General features: G+C 36.5%; 1 protein-coding gene across 1 annotated transcript; it reads right to left on the reverse strand.

Moving 5' to 3' along the window:
* Nucleotides 1–4,077: 4,077 nt before the first annotated feature.
* On the reverse strand, nucleotides 4,078–14,575 carry LOC144433257 (uncharacterized). The gene is made up of 12 exons (XM_078121565.1): nucleotides 14,391–14,575; nucleotides 12,533–12,680; nucleotides 12,044–12,180; nucleotides 10,579–10,714; nucleotides 10,102–10,197; nucleotides 9,698–9,828; nucleotides 8,303–8,403; nucleotides 6,986–7,142; nucleotides 6,560–6,658; nucleotides 5,586–5,744; nucleotides 5,237–5,332; nucleotides 4,078–4,989 (listed from the first exon to the last, which is right to left on the reverse strand). Exons 1-12 carry the CDS (start codon nucleotides 14,550–14,552, stop codon nucleotides 4,861–4,863), a joined length of 1,551 nt encoding a protein of 516 aa, XP_077977691.1. The 5' UTR covers nucleotides 14,553–14,575; the 3' UTR covers nucleotides 4,078–4,860.
* Nucleotides 14,576–17,586: the final 3,011 nt, after the last annotated feature.

Below are 17,586 nucleotides of genomic sequence, written 5' to 3' on the forward strand. Positions count from 1 at the left end.
GAGTTAAAACACTGGGCAATAAGAATTTCACGATGTTGCCTTCAAGGTGATCGGCAACAACTCATTTTTTTGTATAATTAACTCTCATATTTTCGTTCGCTTTTTAATATTATTCCCCACTAAATAATGCCAATTTCTAATACTGATAATTTAAATATAGATTGAGTACCAGTGGTCACTGATTGGCCATGGGTTTCTCAGTCCTTTTATTTCTCCCTAAAGTTATTATTAGTGAACCGTTCCGGGAACAGTCTTTCAATGATGAAGCTTCGTCACAGATACCAAACAGTCAGGTACTAATGTTTCGAGCATCATAAATATCTCAACTATACAAGTTCTTTGTAAGCATTGTTAATATATGGTCTTGTCTGCTCATTCAATCAGAATCAGAATCAGAATCACTTTAGTCATTACCTTAGGGCAAATTAAAATGACAGTTCGCACTGGTAAAACACAGAACAGTATACAAAAATGAAACTTCATAGTACAATGGTAAGCTTAAATCTACAACAAAATACTACAAAGAACGACTGTGGCTGCTGTTAAGAACAGAGATACCGGATGGGACAACAGTTGGTTTTAGCTACTGGAGTGCGGTATCTACCATTAACACTCCTACAGTACAGAAACGCCGGTTGTTGGATTCTGCAAAGAGGGGATGGAAAGAAGTTGGGCCTTTGATTTAATGCGATAAAGAGTAGATAGAATATACTTTCACTTTGTCTACCGATAATTTAATGACCACCATTTTAGGTAGATAATATTATTTTGCCGTCCCATTTCTTTGCCTTTCACCTCAAGAACAATAAGCCTTAGAGCATAATCTTGTAGAATTGTAGATATGTATACGTTTCGTGCAGCAACAAAGAATTGCTAAAAATATTACTTGCTGTTTTTCAGTCAAAATTATAGGTGATCACGGAATTGTTGTTTTACTTAGCAACACGAACAATCAATAAATAGACAAACGGTTGCAAATTGTTCAGAGTGTAACTTAAAAGGTTCTCTTGGCAACTGCGAAAGATAAATAAACTTGGCAGGTGTACATTTATGTAAAAATTAATGTATCGATTTTGAGCAATGTTTAAAACGTACCATAGAAATAGGATGGTCTTCTGGGATAAAAAATCGATGTCGAACTTAATGTCCGGTGATACTTGATAGCCTCTCCTATGTCAATAATCATCTTTGATATTGATAGTAACAAAACTTTAGGGTACTTTCATCATATTTAACTACATCAGCGACAATAACGACGACGACGACGACGACAACAACAACAACAACAACAACAACAACAACAACAACAGCAACAACAGCGTAAATACTTGGAATTATATACCATGCATAAGCCATAAATATGTAATATATACATGGTCGTTCTACGTCACTGTGTTCGAAATATGAGTCAAAACGGTCAAAATTGCCATTATTTCCCTCCATCTTTTTTTTTATATTAGTGGTGGTGGTATAGTTAGGTTATTCTACAATATTATAATATATCTTTCTTCATTCAGCTAGAAAATACACGTGGCCGAAGGACCACTTGGGTTACTCGTATTTTCTTTGGCTGAACGAAGAAAAATATTGGGGAATAAAACTCTAATTACTTCACTACCTAGAAGTGCTTTGATATGACAACATGAGAAAAGTGAATACAAAGTTCACCTGAAGACATTCTCATAATCACCAAAACGATACGAAGATACTAAATGATATATGAATTTAGTATTTTCGTCAATTGTCACAATAAATCGACAGAGACAGATACAACATATTTTCACGAGTTTAATGCAATCTGTTAATGTATATGAAATCCAATACTTTACAACATCGCAAACAACCTGTTATTCGAGAATTCTTTATAATTTTACTTAACCTGAGATTTGATATTAACTAAACTCTACCTGGAATACATATATATTCATACTATAATATTGATGTTATATATTATTATTGTTTGTATAACATTATTATAGTAATTACGGAAAAACATTATACCGGAGTTTTCCGAAAACTAGCCCTGGGCCACTATTCGGAAAATCAGCAAATTCGGAACCACAACAGAGGAACTAAATAGAAGCTCATGGCGATTATTTGGCAGTCAACACTCAACAGCCATGTGGCTATATCATTACTAATAGGGACATACCAGTTTAGGGACACAACAATTAGGAAGACAAGAATAATAATTTCATTTTATAATAATTCAAATATATCAAATGAAACATTTTATTTGCTATCATTCTATCAGCATTGATTGTATTGCTGCGTCGATGCCTCAAAAATAACCATTACAAATAGAATAGAACTGTCAATTGACTGAAACCAAGCATGTCAACTTTATATTTATTATTATAAAGTGGATATTGTTCAACTAAAAATAGTGTACGTCTGAATATACAGATTCATAGGCAAGATTCAATGTTTCACATTAGTGGGACTTGGGACCACTAATTTTTTTTAGCAGGACCACTGCATTTTTTCATCACTGGTCAGGGGACCACCAGTTCACAAAATGATTTGTTCACCCTGGATAAACTTGACATTAGCCTTGTACCGATCGTTAAATCTCCATGAACTCATTTATACATGACATTACACATTACTTCAACTCTCACTCGATGTAATTCACTTTGTGTGCACACTCACCATGTAAATTACACTGACCTATTTTTAGACCCAGTGTGTCGCATTGACAGTGACGTCTGCGGGTCTCCATGAGTCATCTGCCGAATTGTTGATCGATCTCAGCACAAAGGTGTATGTACCTACCTTCACGGTCACATTCTCCTCGTGTAAAAAACATCCATTTTTTATTGGCACTCTAAGTTTATGGTTTTTTTCAACGGAACATTCGAACTAAATAAAAACTAACGTTACCAATATAACAAGGCAAAATTCTTGCCGTAGTGAATCTGAAAAACCCATTAGACGCCCACCCGCCAAATGATCGCCCATGGGCAACTTTTCGGATGGGCTTGTTTTCGGAAAACTCCGGTACAACAATATTAGTGGTAGGCATATTAGGAGACAAGTTAGTCGTCTCAATGTTTGCGAAGAATTTGCATGAAAAATATGGTTTATGATTTTTGTAGGCACTTGAATGAAGTTGCTATGCATTACATTTCCAAAGTTATGATGGACATTGTGTATTACTAATTTAACAACAGAGTTGTCTGTCATTCAGCTATATTTGATTCGGATTCAGTCACAGAACAAAGTGACGTGCACATGTCTCTTATAGTATCTTCTTACCTTTGTGTCAGGTTTGGTTGAAATCAGTTTGTGCATACCATAGATATGAGGATGAACGCATGCACAGATGTACGCGCACATGCACGCACGCACGCATGCATGCATGGATGGACAGATGGATGGATAGATGGAATCCAATTGCAACATATAAGCCATCTAAAGGTGGGCCCGTTTGGCCCGGGACTAATAATAAGTAAGCAGATGAAAATCAGTCTTCCTGGGCTTGAATGCGTCGCCAGGGGCCCTGCAATCGAATGCGAAGGAAGCATCGTGTACCGCATTGAAAGCTGTGACCAGAGTAATGATCTGGACTCATCAGTCCGTGTAAACTCTAAATTTGGAGTATACAATATCTCCTAAGTTTGAGATTTTCCAAAGTTATGAATAATACGGAAGTAACGAATTACTTGGCAAGAGGAAGGTTATACCATGTATACATTTATGCATAGTTTTGTAGCTCTACAGGCACATCTTGGACTTTGTTAGAATGTACATATATCGATGATAGACAGCGCTATAAATGTAAAACAGTTGATTTCCAGCTCGTTAGATTCAAGCGTTCATCAGATGTCAGTAATCAAATCAAATCTGTCGTGTGTTGGCAATTTCTTTGGTTTTTGTCGCTTGTATCATTAAGCAACGATTGATCTGGGCATAGGTATATGATAGATAAAAATAATTCCCTCCCAGAAAGTTGCAATCCTGGCTTTTCGAATAGGGTCTTTGCGTCGGTATGTCGCTCGGCTCAATTGCCCTTGCATGGTCGGATATGTCTATTATGTAACAACGGCCTGGCAAATCTTTGATATATACTCTTTATTCGTTATTGTAACACCAATTCAAACAGTTTTCCAAAGTGTGGTGAGATATCAGAACGTCTCAATATGTAACTTTTTACTCCATATTGTTTGATCAGGGTCTGTTTTCAATCGAATTCATGTGGTAATGTGCCAAGTGTCCTTTCTACCTTAACTTAAATGTTTGATGTATAGTATTCTGTTGTATAGTCTTGACCTCCTCAAAAAGAAGATAGGGGGAATCTACAGAAGTTATCGAGGATAAATGAAAATAAATAAATTTATACATACACATATATAAATATTTATCTCTGCGTTTGTTTGCTCGTTGACACAGTACTCAACAAGAAGTAATTTAGAGTTGAATACATTCATGCATGCAGAATACGCCGTCACGTTAACATCATGCTGAAAACTTTGTTGTAATGTTTGGGGCCTTCTGAAAGTACGGTTGGACTGAAAATGTCCCTTTATGTATCATATACTATTAGTACAATGCTTTTATACAACATGTGCCAAACACTTTTTTTTCAAATAAACCCTAACAATATTTATATTATTCAAATCACATCCTCCCACTGACTCTTAACTAAGAAACTGTATAGCAATTAATCAGTTATAAGATTAAGAACAGGTAAATATGATTTGTTGGCAATGTATTTTTCCAAGTCAGAATTTATAAAATAATTGTCCCCAATTACTTCATCGAAGAATATTGTTTGCAAATGTCACCAAATATTATCTGCGATGTGAACCTTGTACACATTCCAGATTGCAATGATATGGATATCGACATTTTATAATCTTATTCCTCTTCTTCATTTTTATCAGCCGCTGCCTGGTTATCGTCTACGTCATCATCAGTTTTCCTTAAAGGTGGGTTAAATGTTTTCACATAGTATTTCAGGAATACACGTACCGCATCGGCGCCTTGCTATAAAGAAAAAAAAATATTTTGTGCATAATTACATTCCAGTAAAATATCTAACTACACCCAACCACCACTGAGAGTGTTTGCACCCAGCCTATATGTTGTAAGAGGCGTACAAGATAACCATTCAGGGTACGTGCAGAATATAAAATAAACTTAGTATGGAGAGAAATGAAGGCAAGCTATTAGCAGAGGGCGGCATCATATGTGTGTATGATTAAGTCGTTCGATTCACTGCAAGGTTACTCACCTGCATGGCATACAGTCTATCTTCAGGCTCGATAAAGTAATCACTTGTTTCAAGGTAGCCGACATTTATAGCTGCTGTTCGATCCAAGTCACGTGTCTGCAATAAAGTCGAAACCAATCAAAAGTTAAACAGATTGACGAACAGCATTCATTTCTGATCATACAGGAGCACTTCCATTTCATTTTGTGCGTTTACACTGTCAACAGTTTGTTCTTGTTTCTGTACATACCAAATATACAACAGGGTTTGACAAATCGAGAGAAGAGACGGCAGCTAGAGTAAGAGAAGTATGAAGTAAAGAGAAAATGGGAAGAGGAAGTATATAACGATGCAAAGTGTTGTGCTTTACCTTGGTGTAGACTCTTTTGACATTCAACATCAAAGTATCAGCAATGGCAGAGGCATAGTCACCAGCACTGGATATCTCTCTTCTGTTATAACCAACAAATCTACTCCTTAAGTTTATACCTCTGCGTTCACTAAAGTGTATTAACTCATAGAAGTTGATCTAGTGAAACATTAATGACATATGAACTCAATTTCAGATGGTAAACATTTGATTAGTAACATATTCAAGCTAATTAAAATCTGATGTGGTGAAAGCGGCTAGATGCCTTTATTTTGCCACTGTTTCCATCTTTTTGTGTCGTTTGTTTTGTTCCGGATGATCGCCACCTTCTCAAATCTGACCCTGTGTAGTAGAAAATCTCGTTCGAATTTCAAGGATCTTGAAAGGTTTCTTCAACCAATCAGCACGCTTAGTTCAAAATCATTCAGAGAGACGGCGCCGCCACCGACAGGTCGTGTCGTCAATGCAATCCTCTGTGTGTAAGTTTTTTCACTCCTGCAATTTCTTCAGTGTGCGCAGCTGCCAACATAACGCTCAACCTAATTGGCTACTCAAAAGTGCTAGTTCAAACGATATTTTCTATTACACAGAGTCAGATGTGCAAAGGTGGCGATCACTGGGAATAAAACAAAACGATGGAAATAGAGGTAAATAAAGACATCTACCTATTTTCACCACATTAGATTTTAATCAGATTGTAACATACTATACTGTATTATACCAAACTGTGCTGCGTTGTGCTGTCACATGAAGTACAGTACTATCTGTTGATTATCTCAGGCTTTCCACAATAACTATTTGGCCCAAATCACACATGTATATGAGTAACCTGTAATTTCTTATGAGAAATAAGTTATTTTCATTTAAATTATATATCATAGAAAGTATAGTCTATGAAGACAAAATGAAACAAAAATGCTGCATTTCTGGTATGAATTACAAACGTAAAGGTTGAAAAACGACTATGCCTTTACCTGTCCGTCCTTGTTTAGATCAAGGAGCTCAAACACATTGTCAAGTGTGTAATCTTCACCGAACAAAACTGCAGCGTCTTCCTTTGAGAATGTGTCCGTCTACGTACATGCAGGGGAAAGAAGACTGGTGAAAGTTTCATTTTTCGGTTGTCATTAATTTGATTAATTCGGTAAATATTACAGATGTAAAGTAAGCTGGCGGCTTGTTTTTAGGGAAAGGAAATACAATTGAGGAAGGCCCAGTTTATAGAATTTGAAAACGGAATCAGGAAAGTTCAAGTTTTATTCAACAGCCCAGTTTGGCTTAATTTCACCGTAGCCTTCCCCTCTTGTAATTACTGAAGGCTCCCTAGGTTATAGAATACATGCCACTATGAGAAACTATAAGAAACGTCATCACCATTACTATGTAATGTAATCATGTACCTTCTCGAATGCTTGTTCAAGTTCCTTTTTATCAATTGTGGAACTTTTATCAAGGTCATGTTCAGACAGTACTTTGAAGAAGCGGTCCATAGCTTCACTCGCCTGTGCGTAGTCCTTGGACAGAACTTCTTCTTTGTTCTTTTTCTCCAGTCGTTTTCTTCAAGAAACAAAATAATAAATATAACATTTTCATAGGTAAATATAACATTGTCATAGGTTCATCTTTCCTTTTCAGGGGTGATACCTCACATTCATAACTGTTTCAAATACTCTACTTGAATAACAACTTTCTTGGCTACGGAAATCCTTATACAATCCTTGCAACAGTTGTCTAGAAATGGTGTTGATCAGAATGTCGTTTTATCAGTAGTAGACTATTAAAACTGGCTTTGAAGGTGTCGAAAAGTCTCCTCCTTATCACGCTATCAAACTGAAATACATCAATTTTATACAAAATAACATCGGGTATCTCTGACATTTTTGTCTGTCTGTTTATTTGTTTGCTTGCTTGCTTGCTTGTTTGTTTGTTTGTTTTTGTTTATTTGTGTGTGTGTGTGTGTGTGTGTGTGTGTAGGTCTGTCTGTCTGTCTGTCTGTCTGTCTGTCTGTCTATGTCTGTATGTCTCTTCGTTTTACGTAAACATAACTAACTAGTATGTCTGTCTGTCTGTCTGTCTGTCTGTCTGTCTGTCTGTCTGTCTGTCTGTCTGTCTGTCTGTCTGTCTGTCCCTCCCTCCCTCCCTCCGTCCGTCCGCCTGTCTGTCTGTCTGTCTGTAACTAACAAAGCCTGAGCACCCTGTGGGTAAACTTCTGTTTATTGAATAAAGAATGATTAACATTTAAAGCTTGCATCGTATTTGTTTTTCTGTTTCTCATTACCCGACCGACCAAATTTTCAGGTCTGACATCAAAATAAAAAAAAATATTTTCATTTTCGCCCGCCCTTGATATTTTGCGGAATAGCGGCCTCTCTGACAAGATTAAGAAAATGTCTGGACTGCCGACGTCACCTACAGTCATGGCGGTGACGACAACACTTTTTCATGAACAGAGCATTTCTTTCATGACAGAAGGTATTCAAGTGGTGGTGGTGGTTGTGGGTGGGGGGGGGGGTGAGAACATGCCAATTGTGTAGAGAAGCTGACAAACGATTTGTTACCAGGAATCCAATAACAAGAAGATAGAGAGGAGAAAAACGAGAGGCATAGAAACATGAAGAAGATGATTTTTTGCTTTGTTACTTTTGTTTAAATCGACCAACCGACCCATAGATAAAATATGAGGAACATAAAAAGTAGAGTCACCCTTATACTAATACCTCGCGATCGTCGTGGATGGCCATTTAATATCAGCGCCCCCACAGGTGACTCTGCGTTCTTCTATTTGATTTTCGTTGACCTCATGATCATCGTCACCGTACTGTTAAAAGAAAAACAAAACAGCTAAATGCTGACTGTGATACTAACGAATATGTCCTTCGTCTTCTTGAAAAGAAAGACTGTACTTGACACAGGTTATACATAATAATAGACTAACAATGTAAATTTTATTTACATTAGTTTTTTTTTTTAGATCTTACCATTTTTCTATATTTTTAACCAAGTAATTGATCTGTAATACTCGTGATCAATTATTTCAAATAGGTATTTTATGAGTGTTTTTTCTTGTCTGATCGAGTTTTTACAGTTCCATATTTTTTCCCACGTTGTTTAAGTGTCACCATCAACAATTCAAACATCGCCATCAATTATATTACCACCAGAAATACTAAAAACCACTATCGAAAATATAAACACTACCGCTATGACCACCACCAATACTATAACCACTGCCAACACTGATAACAGCTATTAGTAATATAAACACCACCAGCATTACAACTACCATCACCAACACTAAAACCACGAATACTATAACAGCCAACATTATAAACACCTTCAATACTGAAACCATCACCAGCACTACAACTACTACCAATACTACACCACCAACACCACAACCACTACCAATGCTATAACTGTCACCTACACTATAACCACAACCACCACAATCACCACCAACGGCATAACCAACAACACTACAAGCATTGACACTACAACCACCACCAACTCTGTAACCGCCATCAATACTACAACCATTGACACTACAACTACCACCAACTCTATGACCGCCACCAACACTATAACCACCAACACAACCATTGACACTACAGCCACCACCAACTCTATAACCGCCACCAACGTTATAACCACCACCAACACTATGACCACCACCACCACCACCACCACCAACAACAACAACAACAACACCACTATAACCACCACCAGCACTATAACAACCACCAACACTACAACCATTGACACTACAACTACCATCAACTCTGTAACCGCCTCTAACAGTATAACCACCAACACCACCATCGACACTATAACCATCACCAACACTATAACTACCACCAACTATACAACCGCCACCAACACTACAACCATTGACACTACAACCATTGACACTACGACTACCACCAACTCTATAACCGCCATCAAAACTTAAATATGATCAGTACTCTAACTAACATCACCAACAACACTATCACCACCACCATCAGTAATACGACCACCATCAAAACTAAATCATTCAATAGATATATCAACAACACAATCAAGAATAAACAAACACAATAACAATGATGCATATATGACGGTAGGGTACTCACAAGCAGAATACCAAGTGTTTTGTCGTTGAATCCTTCAAATCTTTCCATACTACCACAAAGTGAATCCAGACTTTTAACCTTCGATATTTTCATAAGAAAGCCATCCTCTACTTTCAGCGACAACCACCAACCTTTAATTGCAAGAGAAACAATACACCAGCCATGTTGGAAATAAGGACACACTTAATACAAAGTTGGTATTTACGTAGCACAGTACAGTAACATGCTGACCGGTTGAGGATCACACACATACACAATATACATACATACATACATACATACATACATACATACCTGCCTGCTTACCTACCTACCAACCTTCCTAGCTACCAACCTTCCTACGCACTCCCACATACATACATACATACATACATACATACATACATACATACATACATACATACCGTCAAAAGAGTGAAGGGGATAATTGATGAGTAGTCCACCATCAATATACATATCCGTATAATGACCATTATACCATTTGACAGGCGCATACATTCCTTAGTGCCAAATAGAAAGGATAAAGTCATTCTTACTTTCCGTTTTAAAGCTGATATTTTGTAAACGTTCAACAAAACATTCCATAAAATGCACTTGTAAAATCAGTAACCCCCTAACAAAACAACAACAACAACAACAACAACAACAACAACAGCAACAACAACAACAACAACAACAAAATACAAACTGTGATCATCAATTGATAATAATGATGGGGAATCTATCTCGTTGAGCGCTACGAATTCAAGACAGTGTTCAAAGGACTTGAAAAGTGCTGAAGACACAAGATTATGTAACATGTAGGACTTTATTTTCAAAATAATGGTATCTTTGCTATCTTCTGACTCAGAATATGGTCCAATACGCTATTTGTAACAAACCTGGCAATGAGCTGGACATTCTTACTGCTACTCGTATCGGCATGTCTGGTGTTGTCTTCACGTGACAATACTCTCCTTTCATTGAATTTACATTCGCTACAACAACACATAATTCTTTTCCGTACTTCAGATAAAGCTGAAAAGAATCAAAATATACAATATTATCTAAGTTTGTGGTTTGAATAATGACATGTACGATAAAGGATGGTCATCATTACAAATTCTCCATTCAAAAAGTGAAGGAAATTTTGGAATTATGAAATGTATTGGTCTTGTAAGGTATGCCGTTACGGGGCGCCCTCACACATCGGTCAACCCCTCTCCGGTGAGAGCGGAGCGACACGACGTATCTTAAAGTCTAGAAATTTAGTAGAACAATCTTTTAACACTTGTTTTACGTCTTAGAAATGTGCTATTAACTTTTAATGTACTATGTGCATGGAAAATAAAAATCCTTAACTTTTGCTAGTACTTTATTTTTTCAAGAAAACTGATTTACAGTCTTGATCAAGAAAAAACGTTGTCTGTAGCGTTTAATAGACTGGTTGAGTAAATTTTAATTTCGTGTATATGATGTCTCTTCATACATTTTCATCTTGTCCTAAGCTTACTTATTTTGCTTATGGTATGGTGTTCCCAGCTTTTACCTGGTTCCTTACGTAACATATCCTAATTATCACCCCTTTATTAAGTAGTAATTTAAATGACATTTCATGACTTGTTTATTGAGCAAAACCTTTTTTCACATTTTCATTGTAAACCCCAGACATTTTGAGAATATAAAACGGAGTCACAAATTCATATTGATAATGCCTAAAAATAATTGCGTGGTTAAGGTTACCCGACCCCACCTAGTTTTTCACTGCCGACCTAAACTTTGTTTTTTACTTATTCGAGAAAAAATAATAAAAATCGTGAAAATTGTGAAGTCTAGCCAGAAATAGTGGAGGCGGAAACTGACATCAATATAAAACTGTTCTTCCAATCTGCAATGGCTATAATGTGCTGGGAAGAGACAAATAAGATAAAATAAAATAAAATAAAATAAAAAATCTCTACCTACAATTGTCATTGAAAGGCCTGGCAATGCATAGTTAGATTTGCATAGCTAATACATAGATAATAGCTAAGAGGATTATTAAGGGTATGAATGATTAGTGCTTACGTAAATCCGATGTTCAGGTGTGGGAGTTTAATTAATTTGATACCATTCTGACATACTTCAACGAATGTTTTGTTTTTTGCCATGTGTGTGTGAACACAACACAACACAACACAACACAACACAACACAGCACAGCACAGCACAACACAAGACAAGACAAGACAAGACGGCACGGCACGGCACGGCACAACACAGCACAACACAACAGATAGCTAAAACCAAAATTAGTGAAATGTCTGGTATTTTCTTTCGCGGTGTATATATATTTAGTTATCTGTATGCAAAAAACAAATGAAGTCACCTCCTTGAAAGTTAAGTCTTTGTTTCCTGTCTTCGCCTCTATCATTGTTCCCAGCCAATTCAACACTTTATTCCCGGGATTCCAGCCATAATCCAAAAGTACATTAGGAAGAAAACTCAGAATTCCACACGAGTGGTCTGATAAATTGACACAGAGAACATTACATATGTTTTAGAACAATCCTTTCTAAATTGAAAACACTGTGATAAATAAATATCAGAAAATTACGGTACAATTATAATACAAACACAATCCATCCAAAAACAAATTTCAAGATTAAACATGGTAGAAATAAATGGTCATCAGATAAAATTAAACGAACTAAATACAATATCAGCTCACATTGAAATGAAACAAAACACAATATAAACAACATGAAATATACAAATATTCATAAACAAGTTTTCTCGTTGTTCTTTACGGCATCCTCTAAAGCTTTTCACCTTTGAGATGAAGCAAACGTTTCCAACATCCCCTTGAGATACACACCTTCCAAATATGACCCCATCTCATCTTTCATTATCGTTAGAGCCTCTTCATAGTGGTAACCGACTGCCACGAGGGCCACTACAATGCTACCGACGCTGGCACCCGCAAAACGTTTCATCTTTTGAAGTATACCTACTTTTTCTAAAACCTGTTGAAATGTAGTACAATAAGAGGTATTTAGATCTAATATTTTCAGTAATATCGTGTGAATGCATTGTTTGGCGAACGATGTTATTGTTTAGATACCACCCACCCATCGTGAGGTTTAGATCATCCGGTATGCTCTTTCTCTTATGTGATAACAGAACGTACCATTATTGCAGGTAATTTTCCTAATGTCAATCTTAAACTCTTAAAATTAAAAAGAAATATTTGAGAATTGATATGACAATAGAATGATAAAAGTTATGTTTGACTGTTAAACCTCTGAAAATTAAAGATGGATCACATTGTTGTGAGCGCCTGTTCGTGATTTTGTAGAGTATAGGTAGAATTTACGTAAGTTTTGCCAAAATTCCAAATATAAGATTTCTGGATCGTAACAATACGAGAACAGAATGTCGCGTGCCAATGTAAATAAAAATAAACTGAATTTGTTTTCCATTTTTACGCTGGCATTTGCTCCAAGCCATTTGTACATATATATATATATACACAAACATTTTCGAATATGTATTTGACTATTTATTATCATCATTTCACCTACATTAATTACGAAATTATTGTTGTTGATTCAATACATGTAACTCTATTTTTAATGAAAATGGACCTCCAACCTCTCTGTATTGTACGTATGCATGTATGGTTGTGACATGTGAACTGACGATTCCAGTTTCACAGTTATCGTGACAGTAGTCTACATATAGAATGGCAACCACTGTGTTCTGAATATCACACGTGGAAAATATACAGCTGTGCAATGTGGATGTTAACTACCTTCTTTACTCACACATATTACTATTCGTTGACGATATAACGCTGATAGCTGTACAGGAACAATGTTAATCAAACATGTACGTACATCCTGAACTAGAAAGCTTTTCCAAAAATACTATACATAACATATATATTTAGCAAACTGAGGTTGTTGTCGCGCTCTCTAGTATAATTAGAACACTTGTGCTGTCGGCCACAGCAGGATTATGATTGAAGATACCATTATTTAAATTCATTTCTATCTTAAACTTTTCTGAATTACAATCATAATGCGTCTTCAGGAGTAAAGGTGGTGTTGATATCGAAGTAAAACAACACCCTCAACGTGCAAAATGATTGAGGTTTTTTAGAGTGCATGTTTCATGCAGTCGTCTGGTGAAAGTTTCCTGTTTTAGGTGAATGTCAGTCAGTATTTATTGATAAATGTGTATTCATCTACTGTATCTCATTCCCACATAAAATAGAGACTTCAGTTTCGTGAAGATTTTGTAAAGCGTGACTACTTTCAGTTTATACCCGTGGGTATACAAAACATACTTTCAAAGTGTACTGAAAAGTTGGAGACAACCGATAATTTTACGAACGAATTCTTTTTCAGAAAGTACGCAACCATTTGTGATCATCAGGCTTCAAGGCTGCAACACCACCATTTTTTTACCACGTGTTCATCATTCTATATACAAATTAGATTTACTTATACGTTTACGCGGTTATAAATGATATAAATTAATGCCAAATCATGGTATAATCACAGACAAGTAACTTGTCTGTGGTAGAATGTACGATATACCTGTGGATAAAATAACCATATAGTCACGTGAGTCACCGGGCCCACACACGTTTTATCATCATTCACTATGTTTGCTTATGATGTATCGCAGATCGCAGCTGTTTTCCCTGCATTATACAGTCTTTACCTTACCTGAAATGCACCAGGATACGCAGCCGCCTTTCCTCCACCGCCTTCTAAAACCAGATTCTCAAAGGGGTAATCATACTTTTTGAGTTCTTCGTCGACTGGTGATTCAAGGGTTTTGGATCCCCCTAATTCTCTCGGTTGTTGCTTGGTGTTGTTCGCACCCATCTCTGTTGTATAGTTACGTGCCTACTTGATCACTGACAACACAGAACGGCTGATACATCAGCTTATAACAAGTCAACCCTAGCGCTCTTTCACACATGTTAAGGAGAATAACTAAAAATAAGCCTATTGCATTTGATTAATTACGGACTTACGTACAAAAGAGGGTTACGTGCACACCATAATGTAACAGGGTGTTCTGAAAACATTTGTTACGAGTAATGAGGCTAGTCATACACATCACCGGTAACATTTAATTTCTGCATTTTAGTAGCAGTCACTGATCGGACTGCTGAATTCCAATTATAAATAAAGACAATTCATGTCCATGGCAAGGACATGAACTGAACGAGGATCAAGTTTCATATCTGTTTTTCAGCAATTATATGTGATGTGTGTGGCGTTAAATCATGAAGCTAGTCTTCAGAATACAAAGTTTACGAAATACCTATTTCCGAAAGTGGCGTTTAATCGCATTAAAATTTATTCCACCAGAAAATGAAAACAAAATACAAGTTGTTTGAAAGTACTTTTAAACAGAATTCTGTCAAGGGCCATGAAAATAATTCCTGAGGAGCAAATCAAAGTCCATGGACTTTGATTAGTGTTCTGTGTTAGCATACTTATTACTTATGCAGCGTTCTATGGTAACATATTAATGACAGTCTAGAGTTCTAAATTGGTACAGTAATACGTATTTAAATCTTCATTACTAATACCCACGGATGTTCGAACACATATATCTGTGCTTCCCCAACCGTGTTAATATAAACACGGTGACGTCGTCGCGTCCTCAAGGGATTTTAGTTTTAAACAGACTGGAGGTGGAGTTCTGGTTGGACATTTGCATATCAGTGCAGTCCTAGAAACGTTAGAAAGGTCGAAAGCATTTCTGTATCAAATGAATATTAATGAGCGATGACGACAGCCTGTCAGTTTGTGATGGATTACTACTGACATGCACCCTTTTCGTTTCGTTCACTACAGGGGAGCACCACAATTAACACTTTTCGTAACGGTCTTGACTAGACTGGTATTAGTAATGAAGTTGTTAATTCATAATACTGTACCAGCTTAGAACTCTAGACTATATTAAAGAGAAATCACTGTATGATTATTTATCAGTTAAATAAATCATGCACAAAATTTTGGTATTTTACAGCAAGTGATAATTAATCAGCAGTGCCATTTTAAAGAAATTCCTTCCTCAGTTACGAACAATTACGCAATTTTTATACAGAGTAATTATGTTCAAACTTTACTAATGAAAAAAAAATGGATAGATGATTCTACATGTCTAGTGCTAGCTTGTCTTTAGATTTTAGCTGATGTGGAATCGTATCTAATTTTGTCGAATAGATGTAACGATTGACATCTTTTATCTTTAAATTAATCATACATCTTCTGATCGAGTTTGAGTTTTTATTTTCTTAGGAAATGCGATAGATTTTACATCATAATCTCCAAGTTTTGGTTATATCTCTTTGAAAACTTACACTTTACAAGTGAAAATACTGCAAAACTATAATTGTTATCCAATGTTTTTGAGATGTTTCATTTTTATCAGCGAAATGTCAAAAAAGTGTGAAAATAAAAATACTGTATAGATCAGATGGTGGTAGTTGCAGTTTTGGTCAATGGAGGCCAGACTGGAACTAGATTCAATACTGGGACTGGAAATAGATTTTGACTTGAAGTAATTTGAGATAAAACAAGAACTCCGTCTCAATCTGGATAATTACTTTACGTAGTTTGAGCTATTCCCTTTGAAGGCTCGCTGTGATCTCGTTATCCGACTGTATGGCGAGGGGTAAAGTGTACATCTTGAGAGACTATTCACTAATTGTTGATACAAAGAAATCAAAGCGCGCGCGACACTTCTTGTTATGAGAGAACTTTTGAGAATTCATCTTACTCTGTTAATTGGTTTATCCAATTTGTATTGCAATATTTATAGGCGAGTGGCATTCAAGTCTTCCTCGACTCACCTACTACAAAGTTGAAGGGCAAAGGTTAACCATCGGCTGTCGAACTCTATCAAAATATAGAAAATGAGGTTCATTTTATCTTAGCTGCAGTTATTTATGCTTGTTAGACAAGAAATTCATTTTCATCAACTCTGCATCGCGTAACTTCTCTATAAGATGAAATTGACTTTTATAGGCCCTTAAACATGAATTAGTGCAGCTAGTAATATCTGCCTCGACATACATACGACAACACCGCATTCGGCAGGATAGTAGAAATGCATTTTGACTTCGTCTCGAGCAATGTCTGCTATTCTACCTCGAACTTCACACTCCATTGGTAAGGTCGTGATATCATTCCAAGGCATAGCCAAACGAAGGATCGAATCCTGGCCTATCTCCAAATAAAGAAGCATACACAAAATAGTGTTTTGTAGAATTTATTTTCTCTTTAAAGATCATCTTATAGCATGCAACCATCAAATCACCCATTCCGCTGAATATGCAGTTCACGTTAAATAGCACTCTATAAGGCCAAACAAAGAGAAAAGAATTGTTTCTGGTCAGGACATTTGATCTAAAATGGTGCGACGACGCGATTTGTTTTAGTTCTCAACAAACCAGTCACTCAATCTACTATTTATGGTAGCTACTGTTCTTTGTATTTAGTACTTTAGAGCATGTGTGTATGTGGGGCAGATGCCATTTGCTTGTTCATGATTGGCTTTGCAGTTGTCTTCATTGAAGTGGAGGGTTATTTTTGTGTGTCTCCCCCCCCCCCCCCCTTCCCGGATCTGCAGACTGCATGCTCTGGACAAACACGAAAAAAGGACCGACGCAAGGGTATTGAAGTGATGCGCGCGCTGACCAGGAACAATTTTTTTTGCCTAATATGTGATTCCAACATTTCATTGATCAGTTGTCAGTGGCAACGTGGTATCAATATACTAGTATATATAATTTTGACACAACTTTTTTGACTTATGTACATGTAGACTTATAACTCTTGATTTTAAAGCGTTATTTAGATGTTTGGCCCTCACTTTGAATGCATGTGCGACCTATGACTC

The sequence above is a fragment of the Glandiceps talaboti genome, chromosome 3 (assembly GCF_964340395.1).
Source record: "Glandiceps talaboti chromosome 3, keGlaTala1.1, whole genome shotgun sequence".
In the NCBI taxonomy this organism is placed as follows: domain Eukaryota; kingdom Metazoa; phylum Hemichordata; class Enteropneusta; family Spengelidae; genus Glandiceps; species Glandiceps talaboti.